General features: G+C 36.3%; 1 protein-coding gene across 3 annotated transcripts in view; it reads right to left on the bottom strand.

Moving 5' to 3' along the window:
* Positions 1-20,430, bottom strand: part of BICC1 (BicC family RNA binding protein 1) — a 299,149-nt gene that overhangs the window by 194,396 nt on the left and 84,323 nt on the right. For all 3 annotated transcript variants that reach the window (XM_058696372.1, XM_058696373.1, XM_058696371.1), the window contains exon 2: positions 1,440-1,486. In XM_058696372.1, the coding sequence (XP_058552355.1) occupies positions 1,440-1,486 (47 nt within the window). The remainder of the gene's footprint in view (positions 1-1,439; positions 1,487-20,430) is intronic.

Here is a 20,430-nt window from a genome sequence, read left to right as displayed (position 1 = left end):
AGAAGGGCTGGAAAACTATTTCTGCCAGCACAGCATTTTTAAATTTTAAAAATTTAACTCCCTTTTGAAAAGGGCCCCCCCATTCAAATAAGGAACTTCATCATATAGGATATTATATCTCACCATGAACTATGAATTCCTCAGATGTCCTGTGTGCAAGCCAAAGGTCTGAAGTGTGAATGCCACAAGAATCCTTCCACCCCTGTTTAGCCTTCTTACATTGTGTTTCTCTGCCTAGAATGCCTTCCCAAGCCTACCTCATCTCAGGAACCCAAGAAGTCCTTTCTCATCTTCTAAAGCCCCAGTCAAGTGTTTAACCCTCTATAGCCCCAGACTCTCCTGCTATTTATATGAATATTGTCAGACACCAGACTAATTTCTTTAAGGCAGAGACTATGCCTTGTTCGTTTTAGTCTCTTTTGTGTGTGGAATAGAGCAAGTAGTAAATAAATACTTTCAGAATGAAGAAATGCCAACACAAGCATCGGCTCTGAAAATATTTGCTTACATATTCCTGGAAGAGAATGCAAAAGTTAGCAAACAAAACATGTAGCTCACACAGAGGCAAGAGAATAAAGAGGCCATAAAAGGCCACATCTGGTTACACACAGGTTGATTTTTCCAAAGGCTGACGACCCTCCCCAGCGTTACTGAACTTCATCTATACTTGCTGCTTTATTTCACTCCAGGACACCTGTATATTTGTTTCTACATACATGCTTTCTGAATCCCAACAACAAAGACACAAATATAATAAATCCAAATAAATGAAAGAAGAACATGCACTTGAGTCAATTTCTTTGAAAGGACAGACATCTTCCCCTTATATAAAGCACTTATTTTAAAACAGAGCTGACTAGAAATAATCAATTGCTATTCATAGTTTCCCTTATTCCTTTTTCAGTCAGGCCCATTCTCATTTCCCTTTGTTATATATGACTAGCCAGACTGGCTTCACTGAAACTCAGAACTCTCAGAAGACAGGGACAGATTGAACATGGTTACCAAGAGTGAGCAAGCAGGTCTAAAGGTGCATCTTTTGTCGATTATATTATCCCACCTGTGGTCATGCTTACTGGAAATGAGGAAAGCTGTGAGGGATTCCTCTCCATGTCTCAGGTCAGGTATGTACAGGGGTAAAAAGAAAAAGGGGGCAGCAGAGAAAGAATATAATCAGGACAGCCCACCTGGCAGCCTTCATTGCCTCTTTGCCTCCAAGCAAAAATGTCCTTAGATGTGCTCAGGAGGAGCAAGAAGTTAGAATGGTTATGTCCCAAAGAGCATCTCACCCTTTCTTTCCCCTAAACATCTCCAGCTGTCTCATGAAAATCTATTCCCCTTCATATGGAAGGGGAGTTTTTAGGAGTTTTGAGTATAGCCACTGCAACTTGCTGATTTCTCCTTAATTATCACCAAGGCAGGAGTACAAAGCAACTTACCTTCTGAAAAAAGTCTTCCCCACTTTTGCCTTTTCCTTCAGCAGCAGCTGTAAATAAAAACATACACATTTAAAATAGTTTCTTTTTCAATCTCTGTATTCAAAAACCTCTCAAGTATCAGGTATGAGAATACAAAAGTAAGCAAGATGCCATTCTTGCTCAGTGACTGCCAGAACAGGCTTCATTTCTGATGCAAAGCTGGTAAAAAACAAAACACTAATCCAATCAATTATACATCTTTAGATAATTTCACACTTTTTTTTTTTTTTTTTGGGTCTGAAAGATTCAGGTCTCTCTTTTCACACATTGATGATTATAATCTCATCCTTTCATAGTTAAGGAACTACATGAAGAAATGCAACTACCAATATAACCAACTATAGTGCTCTAAGCACTTCCTTTTTGTTCTATGCTTTGCAGAGACTATATAATCTACTTGGGTTTCAGCTGGCATCATACTACTTCAATTCACACTTTAATTCACATTTATAAGATAAAGACAAAACAACATGAGGATTAAATAGTAATAGTGAAGGTCACAGACAACAATAAAACTTCATGGGAGATTAATTAAAAGGTCATTACATTTGAACAAATTGTTTTTATATGTAAATGGTAGCCTATAAATACATGAGAAACCCGGTTTTCTACATTCGAAAGTCTTACAACTCTGTGAACCTTTTTAAGTTTATTTATTTTAAGAGAGAGAGTGTGTGTGTGAACAGGGGAGGGGCAGAGAGAGAAGAGAGAGAGAATTCCAAGCAGGTTCTGTGCTGTCAGTGCAGAGCCGGATGTGGGGCTCAATCTCACAAATCGTGAGATCATGACCTGAGCCAAAATCAAGAGTCAGATGCTTAACTGACTGAGCCACCCAGGCACCCGATGTGAACCTTTTTTTAAATCTGTAGAGAGGAGTAGGCAATTTGACTAAAAGGAAAGAGGGACCAAAGAGACAAAAGCGCCTTGCTCACAATAGCCTCAAATTGCATCTTTCAGAAGGCAAACACCAAAAGGGTCTCAAATTCAGGTGCAGGGTGGAATAGTGGTTAACTGGAGAAGCCACTGGCCAAGACAAGGAAACAAGCTGGAGCAAGAACTCTTAGGCAATGAAACCTGGAAGACCATGGTACCCCAAACACTTACTGGTCAACACTATCAAGGGGCACTGCATGTACATGCATATACATGCATGTATGTGTGTCCAGGACACTTATAAAATTATTAAAGACTCTTGTGTGTCAACTATACTTCAATTTAAAAAATTATTAATGACCCAAGAAATGTGGCAGGTGATTCTGTTAAGTGGAAGACTCAAAACTCAAATAAATTCCCTCAAAAAAAATAGCAAGTACTAAAATATAAATTTTTTCACCAATTTTAATCTCACAGTTAAAGACACCTTCTACAGTCTTGCAAAATGTGTATTTTTATCCACATGTTTGCATCCAAAAAACAGAATTCAGAGTACATGTTTCTGTGATTTCCAAAGACATTCTGAATAAATGTATGACAACAAGAGCTAAAAAGAAATAAAAAATTTAAAACTGTATTCTAATGGTAGGCTAAACAATAGCCTCTCAAAGATAGTCATGTCCTAATGCCTGGAACCTCTGAATATGTTACTTTAAGTGGCCAAAGGGATTTTGCAGGTGTGATCAAATTACATTAAATTATCTTGAGACAGGGAGATAATCCTCAATTACCCAGGTGGGCCGCATGTCATCATATGGGGTTCATTGTAAGAGGGAAGCAGGAAGGTCAGAATTCAAGAAGGCAATGTGACAACAGAAGCAAAGGGAGGGCAGGACATGTAACAAAGAAAGGAGAGGTCAGAGGAGAAAGGCATTAGAGATGCTATACTGCTGGCTTTGAAGATGAAGAAAGGGGCCACAAGCTAAGGAACATAGGTGGCCTCTAGAAGCTGGGAAAGGCAAGGAAATGGATTCTCCCCTGGAGCCTCCAGGAGGAGCATGGCCCTGCCAACACCTTGGTATATCCCAATGAAACCCATTTGAGACTTTGGACCTCTGGAACTGTAAGATAATAAATTTACGTTATAAACCATTATACTTGTGATAATTTGTTACAGAAGCAAAAAAACAAACACACACACACACACAAACAAAACAAACCTAATACATAATGCCAGTACTATTTTTACTTTCTGCACAAGTACCATACTTTCTACAGCATGAACTGAGCAAAGACATGTGAGCATTTCAAGCACACATTTTCACAAATACATTCTTGGTAGTTAACTCTACAAATTATGATTTCTACTCTCTAATCTGGAAATATGTCAATATTAATAAAACTTTTAAAAATACAAAAAGCAAATTTGAACCAAAAAAGCAAAGCTCATACTTTCCAAATAAACTGGAAAATGTGGCTGACTGTAGCTAAAGGGACAACCTAGGCAAGATAAAAATGACAGTGCCCAAACCTAATGACACAAACCTAATAACAAGTGCCTTGGGGGCACTTCAACTCAGCCATCTCTTAGGCTGCCTTTATCTCTAAAGCAAAAAAAAAAAAAAAAAAAAAACTGAAGGGGCCCTACTCGATAACAAAATTGCTTGGCAATGAAAATTGCACAGCAGGGCACAAAGATGTGAGAAAATTCTAGTGACACGAAGGAAACTCTTCTTTGAAAAGAAACTTTAGAATCAAAGATATTTCCAAAAGCCTATCAAGCAAGAAAGATTCACCCACAGGGAACTCCTTCACAACTTATAATTCATCACTTTAAATTTCATATTACAATTATAGTTCATTACAGACATTTCCTTTAGGGCATTTATTTTGCTCATGATAAACTCATTATGTCACAACCTTTAAATCCCCCTTCATTTGAAGTCCAGCTAAATAGACTTCATAGAATGGCCTTTCAATCCCTGGATGAATAAAAAAACGGAGGGGGTGGGATTTCCTTAGGCTCAAATTATAACTATGTTCCAGAAAAATATCTAAAATTTAACAGAAACCTGCACATTTAACCACCTTACGATTTCCAGGGGAAGAGGAGGCAGGGATACTCATTAGCACCAAAAATACTCATACCAAAATTCTTTGGCCTTTTTCATTCCAAGTGTTTATGTATAAAAAACTCCAAATCTGAGACAGATTTTCCCCTAAATCTAGAGTAATGTCCATTCCTGAAGCCCACAATTACCCTAATAAAAAGACTCTGGTTGGATACTTAACGAGATCACTGTCTTAGGTATAAACCATGGTTAGTCCCAGTCATTGGCACGTTACAGTGACTATTCCTTATCTCATTTCCGGGTTGCTGGGTCTCCTGAAGGACTTTTACTGACCCCATGCAAGCAAAGCTGCCATGGTTAATATGTTCATTTTAGAGATGCAGAAAAGAACAAAAAGAAGTTCACTCTTTCATTCCATAAATATTTAAGTCCTGTGCTGGTGAATCAACATTGGCAAGGCCCTGACATTCAACTTACGATCTTGGCCTATATTTTCACAGCCTCCCACTAGTGAGATAAAGCCAAAATCAAAATTTAATTTTAGTGACAACTTTCCCAAATATCTTTTCACAATCACAACTCTATCCAAACTAAACTTATTAGAAATTTAACTTAGCTGTTCTCAATCGGGACAATGTACTAAAAAGCTACTCATTTTACTCTTAAATCCAACACTACAGCTGGGCAGCTACTGCCAGGCCTGAAGAGTGAAGGGTGCTTCTAGGAAGACCATCTAAGAATTGGATTGTAAGAAAAACATGAGATATGATAATATCTTGACTCAATGGTTGTCTTTTCATTATGGTTGGAGGGGCAAATGTTGCCTGTGAAATGAGTCAAGACATACTTGATGTCACAGCATTCCTTGATCTTTGAAGTCTAATTCTATTCTGTGGTATAACAGTTCTACTGAGTCCTCACACTCTTACACACTGATACACTCCTACCTTTTATATTCCATAGTAACAGGAATACACACATAATGACTTAGCAGGCTTTTCCTAATGTCTTTATAACAGACTTCTGCCTGATGTTCCAAAATGTAATCATTTGATTGTAAAATCCCTGGACTATACTTGCCAATGAAAGCAGTTGTCTTTATTTTCATGACATAGAATTCCAGGAATAAATTACTTCAATACTACTGAAACATAGCTTCATAGATCGTGCAGGTAAAGCATTTCACATTTTAAGCTGAACAATTCATTTTTATGTTTATTATAATTTCTCCAATGTTTTGCCATATTTTATTTGATATTTTTGCTTCACAAGAAATATGGGATGGCAAAAGCCATAGCCAATAAAAATAGCAAAAGTTGAAACAGGTGTAAACTATTATACTCCCCCAAACTACAGGGCAAGTCTAGTTAATTACTGAATTAAAGGGTGGGGAGGGGGTAAGCTCGATTTTAAATTCTTTGTAGGGCATATGGAAACTTATTTAAATATCCTTTTCACTCTGAAATGCTTTTCCATTATAACATCTGATGCTTTCTGGAGTCAAATCTAAAAACACAAGGACTAAAAACAGTATGGAGTATCTTTAAACACTCCCGTGATAGGCAATGGGTTTTTCCCTCAACCCTGTGGAAACTGAGCCAAAAAAAAAAGTTCAAATTATAAAATAAATGAGAAATAATACTTCAAATTTATAAAGATTCAAGGCATTCCTCCCTTTTTCTTAACACAAACCAACTGTAGCATATTTGCAACTAAGAAGGCTGTTGTATGTTAAGGTCACCTGAAAGATAAATGTAACCATGTAGGTAGCCTCATTCTCCCACAAAAATACTTCACTAAAATTTCAAAACATTCACTTATTATATCAACTTAATCAATATGCTTAAAGAGCTTTGCCAGATACTTTATTCTATATAACACAGTTTTCAGAAAACTTCCATGGCAATTGGGCCAACTTCACTGAAAGAGGAATCACAAAAAGATGTAGAAGATGCAGTTGCTATATACTCCCAGAAAACTTTACGTGCATGATTCATATCTAACACTCTAGAGTGGCATAAAAAGTTCTGAGAATTGATTGAAGAAATAGACATTAAGCTTATTTTTAAAGTTTCTTTAATTCTCAAAGTCATTCAAATACCCTAGTCAACCAAAACACTCCAAGTTTAAACATCAGTAATGAATAGTGTCTTCTGAATGTTGTATATCACATTAAGAATGAGGAATTTCAGGCCTCATCTTTCCTAAAACTCCCTACCTGCTTTCAGAGTCCACAATTAACAAATCAAACTCACCTGCTCTAAAGACAAAACAAAACAAACAAACAAAAAACACATGTAGGCCTGTTAAGAAAAGGGAAACAGTCGAAAATAATTTTTTTTCTCAAAGCAGTGGCTGGTAATTTGAGGACAGTTTTCTTCAATGTTCTTCTTAAATACTGGAGGGTTTTTTTGTCAGGGTTTTTTGCAGTTAAAAATTCCCACGTTTAGGAGAGATGGGACAAAGATGGTAGCAGAGCAGGAGGTCCCTATGCTTACCTTGTTCCAAAAATTCAACTAGGTAACTTTCAAATCATGCTAAATCCCCCACGAATCAACCTGAAGACTGTCAGAAAAAACTCCACAACACAAGGTAGAGAAGAGGCCACATCAAAGAGCACATGCAGCACACATTAGAGATATTCCTTGAAGCACGAGGCCCTTGGGAACAGGAGATACAACACTACAGGGCACTACAGGACCTCTCTGTCATAAGGTTATTACCTTCAAGAGTAGGATACATGGCTGAATTTTCTAACACAGAGAAGCAGGCCCAGAGACTTAGACAAAATGAGAGAAAGATGAATTTGTCCCAAATAAAAGAACAGAACAAGGCCACGGCCAGAGATCTAAGTGAAATAGATATAAGTAATATGCGTGATAAAGAATTTAAAGTAATGATTACAAAGATACTCACTGGACTTGAGAAAAGAGTAGAAGAAATGAGTGAAACACTTAACACAAAGATAAGGACTAACACAGCACAAATAAAAGGTTCAATAAACGAAATCAGATACACTCGTGATAAAATAAACAGCAGTCTGGAAGAAGTAGAGGAAAAAATCCAATGACCTAGAAGACAGAGTAATGGAAAGTTATCCAGATAAACTAAAGAGAGAAAAAAGAATTATGCAAAATTAGAGTAGACATAGGGAACACAATGATTCCATCAAAAGTAGTAACATTCATATTACAGGAGTCCTTGAGGAAGAATAGAGTGAAAACAGGGAAGAAAATGTATTTGAAGAAATAATAGGTGAAAACCACCCTAATCTGAGGAAGGAAACATATCCAGATCCAGGAAGCACAGAGAACACCCAACAAAATCAACAAAAACAGATCCACACCAAGACATATTGTAATTAAAAAGGCAAAATATAGTGATAAAGAAAAAAATTTTTTTTAATTTTAGAGAAAGAATGCTCAAATGGAAGAGAGAGGCAGAGGGAAAGAGAGAGAGAATCTTAAGCAAGCTCCAAACCCAGAGCAGAGCCTGACACAGGGCTTAATTCCACAACCCTGGGATCATGACCCAAGCCAAAATCAAGAGTTGGAAGCTCAACTGACTGAGCCACCCAGGTGCCCCCTAAGAAAAAAATAATTTTAAAGCAGCAAGACAAAAGAAGATAGTAACTTACAAGGGAAAACCAATAAAGCTATCAGTGGCTTTTTCTGCAGAACCTTTCCAAGGCAGAAGGGAGTGGCATAATATATTCAAAGTGCTGAACTAGAACAATCTGCAGCCAAGAATACTCTATCAAGCAAGGCTATCATTCAGAACAGAGGAAGAGATAAAGAGTTTACCAGACAAACAAAAAATAAAGGAATTTGTGACCACTAAGCCAGCCCTGTAAGAAATACCAAAGAGAACTCTGCGAGAAAAAAGGAAAGACCAAAAGTGAAAGTATGAAGGTAACAAACAAAAAAGCAGTAAAAATGAGTATTCCTTTTTTTTATTTAAAAAAAATTTAATGTTTATTCATTTTTGAGAGACAGAGCATGAGTGGGGGAGGGACAGAGAAAGAGGGACAGAATCTGAAGCAGGCTCCAGGCTCTGAGATGTCAGCACAGAGCCCAACATGGGGCTCGAACTCACGAACTATGAGATCATGAGCTGAGCCAAAGTTGGATGCTTAACTGACTGAGCCACCCAGGTGCCCCTAAAAATGAGTATTTCTATAAAAAGTCAGTTAAGGTACTCACAAAATAAAAGAAAGAAAAATATGACAATATATACCTAAATGTAGGGAGGAGAAGAGTAAAGAATGGGTTCAAATTTAAATGACCATCAATTTCATATATACTGCTATCTGCAGATGTTATATGCAAACTTAATGGTAACCATAAATCAAAAATCACTAATATATATGTAAGAAATAAAGAAAAAGAAATCCATATATCTTACTAATGAAAACCAGCAAACCAGGAAAGAGAAAGACAAGAAAGAAACCAAGAAAATCTTTAGAAACAATCACAAAAGAAATAATACAACAGCAATAAATACTTACCAATAATTAAATGGACTAAATAATAATAAATAAATAATTAAATGGACTAAATGCTCCAATCAAAACACATAGGGTGACAGAATTGGTTAAAAAAAAAAAAAACAAGATCCATCTATATGCTGCCTACAAGATACTTATTTTAGGGGCGCCTGGGTGGCGCAGTCGGTTGAGCGTCCGACTTCAGCCAGGTCACGATCTCGCGGTCCGTGAGTTCGAGCCCCGCGTCAGGCTCTGGGCTGATGGCTCGGAGCCTGGAGCCTGTTTCCGATTCTGTGTCTCCCTCTCTCTCTGTCCCTCCCCCATTCATGCTCTGTCTCTCTCTGTCCCAAAAAAAATAAATAAAAAAAAAAAAAAACGTTGGAAAAAAAAAAAGATACTTATTTTAGACCTAACACCTTCAGATTGAAAGTGAGGGGATAGAGAAACATTTATCATACAAATAGAGGTCAAAAGAAACCCAAACTCACAATATTCACATCAAGCTAGACTTTAAAACAAAGACTAGAATAATAGAAAAAGAAGGGCACCATATAGTAATAAATGGGGCAATCCAACAAGAACACATAACAAATGTAAATATTAATGCACCCAAAACATATAAAATAGTTAATAACAAACATAGAGGACTTTAACACCTCATTTACAACAATAGATCATCTAAAGAGAAAATAAACAAGGAAACAATGGATTTGAACGACACACTGGACCAGAATGATTTAACAGATAGACTCAGAAATTTCCATTCTAAAATAGCAGAATACACATTCTTTTTGATTGCATATGGACATTCTCCAGAATAGATCGTAGGCCAGCCACAAAACCAGCCTCAACAAATTAAAAAAAGATCGAAGTCACATCATGCATTTTTTTCTGACCACAAGGCTATGATACTAGAAGTCAACTGCAAGAAAAATCTGGAAAGACCACAAATACATGGAGATAAAATAACATGCTACTAAACAATGAACGAGTCAACCAGTAAATAAAAAAACAAATAAAGTACATGGAAACAAATGAACATGAACCACAATGGTTCAAAATCTTTGGGATGTAGCAAAAGTCATTCTAAGAGGGAAGTTTATAGCAATACAGGTTTACATCAAGATGCAAGAAAAATTTCAAACAATCTAACCTTACATGTAAAAGAGCTAGAAAAAGAACAAACAAAACCTAAAATCAACAGAAGAAAGGAAATAATCAAGATTAGAGCAGAAATAAATGATATACAAACTAAAAACACAATAGATCAATGAAATGAGGAACTGATTCATTGGAAAAATCAATAAAATTGATAAGCTTCTAGCCAAACTTCTCAAAAACAAAAGAGAAAGGGCCCAAATAAATAAAATCATAAATGACAGAGAAGAAGTAACAACAAACACTACAGAAATACAAATAACAATAAGGGAATATTATGCCAACAAATTGGACAACCTGGAAGAAATGCATAAATTCCTAAAAACTTATAACCTACCAAAACTGAAACAGGAAGAAAGAGAAAAATTTAAACAGACCCATAACCAGCAAAGAAATTGAATCAGTAATTTAAAAAACTCCTAATAAACAAAAGTCCAGGACCAGATGGCTTCACAGGCAAATTCTACAAAACATTTAAAGAAGAGTCAACATTCTTCTCAAACTGTCCCAAAAAATAGAAAAGGAAGAAAAACTTCCAAATTCATTCTATAAGGCTAGTATTACTGACACCAAAACCAGATAAAGACACCACAAAAGAATTATTGCCCAATATCCCTGATCACCATATATGCAAAAATCCTTAACAAAATTCTACCAAGCTGGATCTAGCATGCATTAAAAAATTCATTCACCCTGGGGCACTGGGGTGGCTCACTCAGTTGAGCGTCTGACTCTTGACTTCAGTTCAGGTCATGATCTCATGGTTCATTAGATCAAGCCCTATGTCAAGCTCTGTGCTGACAGCGTGGAGCCTGCTTGGCTCTCTCCCCCTCTCTCTGCCCTTCCTTGTATGTTTGCTCACTCTCTCAAAGTAAATAAATAAAACTTAGAAAAAAAAATTCATTCACCATGATCAAGTGGGATTTATTCCCAGGTTGCAAAGGTGGTTCAATATTTACAAATCAATCAATGTGATACATAATATCAATCAAAGAAAGGATAAGAACAATATGATCATTTCAATAGATGCAGAAAAAGCATTTGACAAAGTACAACATCCATTCATGATAAAAGCCCCCAACAAAGTAGGTTTAGAGGGATTATACCTCAACATAATAAAGACCATCTATGAAAAACCTACAGCTAACATCATCCTTAATGAAGAAATACTGACAAAAGAAGGATGTCCACTCTCACCACTTTTATTCAAGATACTACTGGAAATCCTAGCCACAGAAATCAGACAACAAAAAGAAAATAAAAGTCATCCAAATCAGTAGGGAAAAAGTAAAACTTTCACTATTTGCAGATGACATGATACTATATATAGAAAACCTGAAAGACTCCACCAAAAAACTGCTAGAAGTAAACAAATTGAATAGTCACAAGATATGAAATCAATGTACAGATATCTATTGCATTTGTATGCACTAAAAATGAAGAAGAGAAATTACGAATCCCATTTACAATTGCACCAAAAATAAGATACCTACAGATAAACCTAACCAAAGAGGTGGAAGAACAGTACTCTGAAAACTAGAAAACATCGATGAAAGAAACTGAAGATGACACAAAGGAATGGAAAGCCATTCCGTGCTCGTGCATTGGAAAAACAAATATTGTTAAATGTCTATACTACCCAAAGCAATCCACACATTTAATGAAATCTCTGTCAAAATATCAACAGCATTTTTCACAGAACTAGGGCAAACAATCCTAAAATCTGTATGGAAAGGCAAAAGACCATGAATAGCCAAAGCTTGATAAAGCAAAGCAAAGCTGGAGGCATTACAATTCCAGACTTCAAGTTGTATTACAAAGCTGTAGTAATCAAAATAGTACGGTACTAACACAAAAATAGACATATAGATCAATAGAACAAAATAGGAAACCCAGAAATAAGCTAACAACTATATTAATAGTTGTTATTAATTAATCTTCATCAAAACAGGAAAGAATATCCAAAGGAAAGAGACTGTCTCCTCAACAAACTATTTTGGGGAAACTGGCCAGTTACATACAAAAGAATGAAACTGGACCACTTTCTTACACCATACCCAAAAATAAATTCAAAATGGATTAAATACCTAAATATAAGACCCAAAACCATAAAAATCCTAGAAGAGAGCACAGTCAGTAACTTATTTGACATCAGCTATAGCAACTTGTTTCTAGATAGGTCCCCTGAGGCAAAGGAAATTAAAGCAAAACTACATCAAAATAAAAAGCTTCTGCATAGTGAAGGAAACAATCAGCAAAACTAAAAGGCAACCTATGAAATGGAAGACATAATTTGCAAACAACATATCTGATAAAGGGTTAGTATCCAAAATATATAAAGAACGTACAAAACTCAACACCCAAGGAACAAATAATCCAATTAAAAAATGGGCAGCACATATGAACATACATCTCTCCAAAGAAAACATCCAGATGGCCAAAAGACACATGAAAAGATGTTCATCATCACTTACCATCAGGGAAATGAAAATCAAAACTACAATGAGATATCACCTTATACCTGTCAGAAGGGCTAAAATCAACAACACAAGAAACAAGAGGCATTGGTAAGGATGTGAGGAAAGGGGAACCCTTCCGCATTGTTGGTGGAAATGTAAACTGGTGCAGCCACTGCAGAAAATAGGATGGAGGTTCCTCAAAAAGTTAAAAATAGGACTCTTGTGGAATCTAGCAGTCAAAATACTGGGTATTTACCCAAAGAATACAAAAACAGTAGTTCAAAGGGATACATGCACCCTGATGTATTATATAGTAGCATTATTTACAAAAGCGAAGTTATGGAAGTGGCCCAAGTGTCCATCAATTCAAGAATGGGTAAAGCAGATGCAGTGTATATACAGATACAATGGAATATTACTCAGCCATCTAAAAGAATGAAATCTTGCCATTTGCAATGATACAGATAGAGCTAAAGTATATTATGCTAAGCAAAATAAGTCAGAGAAAGACAAATACCATATGATTTCACTCATATGTGGAATTTAAGAAACAAAAAAAAAAGGCAAAGGGGGAAAAAGAGAAAGACAAAGACTCTTACCTATAGAGACGAAACTGATGGCTACCAGAGGGGAGGTGAGTAGGGGGATGGGGGAAATACGTGATGAGTATTAAGGAATGCACTTGTAATGAGCACCAGGTGATGTATGGAACTGTTGTATCCCTATATTATACAACTGAAACTAATATAACACTGTATTTTAACTAACTGGAATTAACATAAAAACTTACACAAAAATCCCCACCTTTAAAAATGCAATAAATTATTTTTAAGGAGACTATAAGACAGGATGTACAAAATTACCTCAATTCTATATCAAAACTGCATGCATATGCATAGAATGTACATGCTAGGGGAAAAAAGACAAGGATAAACATCAAAATATTAAAAATCATTATTTGAGTGGTGGAATTACTAGGTCATTTATCACTTTCACCTCTGTATTTTTCAGAATGCCTTTAAACAGCTTGAACTTCTTGGGGCACCTGGGTGGCTCAGTTGGTTGAGCGTCTGACTTTGGCTCAGGTCATAATCCCACAGTTTGTGGGTTCAAGCCCCACATCAGGCTCTGTGCTGACAGCTCAGAGCCTAGAGACTACTTCAGATTCTGTGTCTCCCCCTCCACCCTCCCCTGCTCACACTTTGTGTCTGTCTCTCAAAAATAAATAAACAAAAAATTTTTAATAGCTTGAACTTTTTAATTATGCAAATAAATCAAGTAAAATATTTGAGATCCTTCTTCCTGTTTGTGAGTGAACCAAGGTTGCACTGGTTTGTCACAGCATCGTTTTCAGCCCACAAGGTATAAACAATCTGGCAAAAGTCTGAAGGTCAAATGTGGATATAAGCTACCTAAGGGATGGAATGACTAAAGCAATTCCAGAGATGAATAATGGACAATGAAATCATACCAAAGATAGACTATCATAGGCCTTAATTAACCTACCACTTTCTAGATTGAAATACTGATTCTGTGAAATTGTCAGTGGAAGACTTTTAACAACTTATGCCACATTAAGAAACTTCACAGCTGAAAACCCTAAACAATCCAATACCTGGAAAACATCTGTGATTCACATCCAACTATAGTTCTAGCCTCAAGAAAGAGATACTCTCTGAAATGCATGAACCAAAAAGAGAAAAATCTATGTATACATTTCTAATTATAGACTGCTTAAAAGAAGGCCACTTTTACTGGAATGTCACATCAAATGAAACATGAAATAAAACAGACAACACCTTATTAATTTACCACATTCTAAAATGGCTCAATAGCTAAGACTACGAGAGCAAAGAGAGGGGATCGTCTATAATTATTTGGGCCAAGAGCATGAGCCATTATTGGAACTACACCAATAATCCAATACATCCTGTGAGACCTTTTTTTAAAAATTTCTTTTACCACCAAATATTCAACCAGTCTAACAGGAATGACAGAGACAATGTTGGAGGTTGGGGGGCAGTCCTAATGTATTCTAACAATGGGACTGCTGTTGCCTCTTTAAGGTTTACATCTATTAACCCCAACAATTAACTCCTCTGTAGAAGTACACTTCTCACAATGCAGACTGCACAGGATTTTTTCACATGTTGAATCTGAGGGCAGTAAAGCTTTGCCTTCATTCCAGTGCTGGGGAAAATCTAAGACAGCGGTGGCCCTGCCACACTTAGGATACAGCAGCAGCCTCAAGCAAAGGCCAACACTCTCTAGTCTATAGGCTTTTAGTTTCAGAAAGCATCTACTGCTATCAAGTGCAGGAAAACAAATATTCACAAAAATCTGAGAAAATCTAAATTACATTATTCATTGCTTCAAGCAACTTTTAATATGAACTCTTCAAGCAACTCTGGCTAAAAGTTTACTCAGACTTCAAATTTATTGACCTGACAATGAAGACTTCCTTGTGGACTGATGACCCTAACATACGTCAACATAATCTCAGTCCAACTGATTAACAGAAACTTTGGTAATGTCAAATGTTTTCCTTTTAGGCTCTATTTCTTCTTACATAAGAAATTCCTGAAGCACCATTTAGTCTGGCCTGGGTCATAAACACTATTTGACAACTTTGAGTATTTACATATTAGGGTTTTTCTAAATCAACACTCTTCTAGCTTTATCAAAAGCTAAAGCATGTTCATGGCCTTTATACAGTTTAATGGAATTATGAAAACTTAATACACCACAGTAGGCTTATGCTGGTCTTCCCAGAGAGCTGCACCATCCAAAACAATAGCCACATGCCACTTGTGGCTATTGAGCACTTCAGATATAGGTAATCTGAATCCAGATGTGCTGTAAAAGTAAAAAAACACATTGGATTTCAAAGATTTAGTACAGAAAAAAAGTTAAAATTTCACTAATGTTTGCCTTATATATTGAAATGATACCATTTTTACATACGAGGTTAGAGAAAACTATTATTAAAATTAATCTCAACTTTTTCTTTTTCATGTGGTTATAAAATTTTAAGTTACATTTGTGATTCACATTATATTTCCATTATACAATGCTACTACAGGGGATAATAACTTAGCTATTACCCAAAGACGACTGAAAAAGGTTCAATAGAGAACACAGTATGACAGGCTACAAAGAGTATTTCCAAACAGCAGGAGTCAGCAGCTTATAATCCAACCTGTACCTGTCTTAACCTCCTGTAAACATTTTGAGGAAGGAAAAGATTGGTTAGTATGTTGGGGGTGAGGGAGTGGAGAGAGGGTTAAAGAATTAGAGTAGTTTGAATAAAATACGTAACATTAATAACCATTTCCTTAATATCTAGCTTTGGCCCAACCCAAAACCATGAAACTCTTTAAGAGTTTATGTAGATGGTTATTTAATGGAATGAAGTTTATATTTCTTTTGTGTTTGTAATAACATGGCACTGGGGCAAGCCAACTTGTTTTAAATCAGAACCAAATGTGTTCCAGGCATGCTTACAATTCAGTATGTGCAAAACTCTATGAAAGGGCAGCCTGTTTTGCTATTCTCCTTACCAATGTGTGAGGGTTAGGAGGGCACAAAGATAACACTGGCTTTCATCGGGGATACCCCAATTCATCTTAAAGCTAAAAAACTCATTTATTGATTCATTTAAACAAAACTTACTTAGCACCTGAGGCATATAAAGAGGAGATTAAAAATTGTATAGTCAGAGAAACCTGGGTTCAACTCTAGGTTTGCCAATATACTAATGGGATAACCCCAAGCACATGATTTAGCCTCCCTAAGGCTCTGTTTTCATCTTGAAAAATGTGTAAATAAGCACTCTTTAAGCATTTGATAAATGGAAGCCATCAACCTTGACCTCAAAGAACTTACAGTCTCACTCAACTATAAATTCTCTAAAATGTTAAACATTACATGAGAGTCACAGATAAAAAGAAAACTCAAAGAATAAACATGGTAAGAAGCTTCAGAGCTGATTGCTTAGCATGGGAAAAGACTAAAACATGGGAAATGGGGAATGTGAATTCTGGGCAGAGAGAATATTGTGAATACCCATGTCTGTTTGTCTACTCAAAGCACTGAAACAGCACCTGTTCCTAGAAGGGGCCACAGGTGAGGACAGCAGAGAGAAAGGGGAGCTCTCCAGGGACTGGAGACATGAATACTTCAGGTTGGCTCACACTGATTCTTTACAAGGGTAAGCACCACTCCTCAGAGAAGCGTTTGGAAACACGTAACGTGTTGTTGTCACAGGATGGGGGCTGGGGACAGTGGTGCAGACATTTAGTGTCTAGGGCTGGGGCAGTCAAAAAGAGTCTAGCTCAATGAAGAACTGTCCCATCCATCATGGCAATACCACTAGTTGAGCATTACTAATAGGGTGTTTCTTTTAACAATATCCTTTCTTCAGGCAATGATTTTCCAAATAATATGTATCTATTCACTTCTTTCTACACTGTCAATGAACTACCAAATGAACAATTAGCATGATCCTTCCATACTCTTTTAGGTTGTCAATAAATTTAACTAGATCATAAAATTTATCTTTTTCATCAGATGTTCCCACAAGCACAAATAAGACAAAGCTGCTTAAGCAAACATACCAACTGGATAAGGATTATCTATTATTCCAGCAAACTGAAGGCAAACGAACTTGAAGATACGGTGGGAGAAAGGGATGCTCATGAAAAAAAATCACACTCCTGGGGTGTCTGAGGGACTCAGTCGGTTAAGCATCCAACTCTTGGTTTCAGCTCAGGTCATGATCTCACAGTTCATGAGTTTGAGCCCCGCATCAGGCTCTGTGCTGACAGCACCGAGCCTGCTTGGTATTCTCTCTTCCCCTCTCTCTCTGCCCCACTAACCCTGCCCATCTCTCAAAATAAATAAATAAACTTTAAAAAAAAAGAAAAATCATATCCTTGTACCCACCCACAGATCCCACCAAATCTTAATCTTTGTGGGAGTCCAAGAATCTGCATTCTTGTAAACATACCAGAAAATTCTTATACAGTTAAGTATCAAAGCATCGTGATGTCACTGAAATCACATGGTGACAATGCCACACAATTTACCTTAACCCCAGGACCACAGAGAAATACAATTACTTTGAGGCAGGTAAAACGTTTAAATACAACAACACAACTTATATAACGTTATGTCAACTGTACATATATATCTACATAAATATGACAACATAAATCACTGTACACATTAGAGTCATGACATTGCTCTCGGTACTCCACATAATTCAAAACAACCTAGAAAAGCTGACTTTCAGGCTTAACCAAAGTATGACAGAAGCAGTAACTGACTCACATTTATTATTAAAACTGTTTTCTTCCTTTCCTAAACTTGCTCTACTCAAAGCCGGTTGAACCAAGACTGCCTCACACTGCATGTCATTAGAAGAGGTCTGAAGTCACATAAAAATGCTCAACATCACTCATAATCAGGGAAATACAAATCAAAACCACAATGAGATACCACCTCACACCTGTCAGAATGCCTAACAATTCAAGCAACAACAGATGTTGGCGAGGATGCAGAAAAAGAGGATCTCTTTTGCACTGTTGGTGGGAATGCAAGCTGGTGTAGCCACTCTGGAAAACAGTATGGAGGTTCCTCAAAAAATTAAAAATAGAACTACCCTATTACCCACCAATTGCACCATTAGGTATTTATCCAAGGGATACAGGTATGCTGTTTCGAAGGGGCACATGCACCCCAATGTTTATAGCAGTACTATCAACAATAGCCAAAGTATGGAAAGAGCCCAAATGTCCATCAATGGATGAATGGATAAATAAGATGCAGTATGTATATACAATGGAGTATTACTTGGCAATCAAAAAGAATCCAATCTCCCCATTCGCAACTACATGAATGGAACTAGAAGGTATTACGCTAACCAAAATTAGTCAGATAACGACAAATATCATATGATTTCACGCATATGAGGGCTTTAAGATACAAAACAGATGAACATAAGGGAAGGGAAGCAAAAATAATATAAAAACAGGGAGGGAACAAAACATAAGAGACTCTTAAATATAGAGAACAGAGGGTTACTGGAGGGTTGTGGGAGGGGGGATGGGCTAAATGGGTAAGGGGCACTAAGCAATCTAGTCCTGAAATCACTGTTGCACTATATGCTAACTAACTTGGATATAAATTTTAAAAATTAATTAAATAAAAATTTTTAAAAAAAGAAGAGGTCTGAAGTGCTAAGACAATCAGCAGATATCCAGCAGTCCTGAAAGACTTATTTCTCCACTCAAGAGGACCAAGTCTATAATCTACAGGCTTAAGGAATGAGTGCTAATATGCAAAAGAAGGCAGCAAAGGTACTCATTGAGAAGGGATCTGACCTACAATCCTACTGGGTCCTGCTTCCATAGCTACCTGCACAACTCAACCTTCTGTAAAATGTGGCTCTGCATAACCAAGTTACTACCGATCAAGGCATCCTCATTCAGAAGGTCTAGGAAACATTTAGGGGAGCTCTTATTTCTTAAACTCAGCAGTTTGCTGCTGATAAATCACAAGTCTACTTTTAGGAAATTAAACAGATTCCCTCCTCTCAAGACATTTAATTTGAAATAAATATAGACTCTTTGAGGGCCAACCCATCAATTCTCATCTCTGAAAAGAATCATTTGTTTTTGTTGAAGCTGATCAAAATCTAACATCTGATTATGATTTATTTCATTTAAAATCCTTGGTTTATTAACATGAATTCATTTTTCATCAGTAGGCAGAATCCACCTTTAAATGTGGTTTTCATCTCAAACAATGCTAGAAGAGTAATTTTAAGGTAATAGTCTTTGGCCTAGGATAAAAGTTGTAACAGACACTATTACCTCAATTTCCTTTCATAAAATATATGCGTATATTTATGATGCAAACACAGTGGTCACATTCTAAGCCATAGCTTTATTCTTATTCCCAGAATTTTAGCTTTGGTTAAAGAGTCATATTCTATCTCAATTGAAATAAATCTGCTATAACAGCATAGTGGCCTGTATGTATTCATTTTCTTAAACAGTTCTATCTTTTCAGCTGTTTTTTATGCTCTGTTTACTTTGGAAAGTTTAACCTTATTTTTCTTAAGTTCAAGAAACTGAAATGTCTTAGGCCTAGATTATTCACCAGTCTCAAAACATTCAAGGCTTTCTAAAAAGGTAATGACAGTTGGCAATGCTCTATCAAGTTCTGAGTGCACATGCTTGAGGTACCTATCCTGAAATATACAGTGTAAAAACTCTCTAGAATATCTTCCTGATTTTGCTAAACAAGTTCAGGTTAATTTCAGAAATATTTGAAAAAATCTCCTGCTCCTTAATGGGTCAGATACAATACATGAATCCATCCTTTTTAAAATGGTGTATTTATTTTTGCAGAGAATACAAAGATTTTAATCTCAGCTGAAGGTTTTATGTAATTTATATAATTATACTACAATAACCCTGAAATTCAGTAATACCATAAGCACTAATAAGGATTTGGTGACTCTACAGTGGTAGAGGTATAAATTCATGCAAATATTTTAAAAAGTAATTTGGCTTATATAAAGAATAACTATCGTTTCCATGTACTTTCCATTAATTCTATTTCTAGGAGATTAGGTCTTAAGACTATAACCCAAAATATAAGAGGAAAAACTACTGGCACAAACATGTTCACTTTCGTATTCATTTTCATAATATTTAAAATGAGTAAGAACATAGAAAAAGCAATATGAGAATGAAGAAAATTTAGACACAGGCACTTATTCAAACATTTTAAGGTTATTTTAAAAGACAGTTTTGCTGATTTACAAAAGCTCTGATGCAGAAAGAAAAATGATTGCAATAAACTATGCAGTTAAAAAAAGAAAAAAGTCATAAAAT

This window comes from Neofelis nebulosa, chromosome 13 (assembly GCF_028018385.1).
Source record: "Neofelis nebulosa isolate mNeoNeb1 chromosome 13, mNeoNeb1.pri, whole genome shotgun sequence".
Classification (NCBI taxonomy): domain Eukaryota; kingdom Metazoa; phylum Chordata; class Mammalia; order Carnivora; family Felidae; genus Neofelis; species Neofelis nebulosa.
This window is presented reverse-complemented; position numbering and strand designations above follow the sequence as displayed.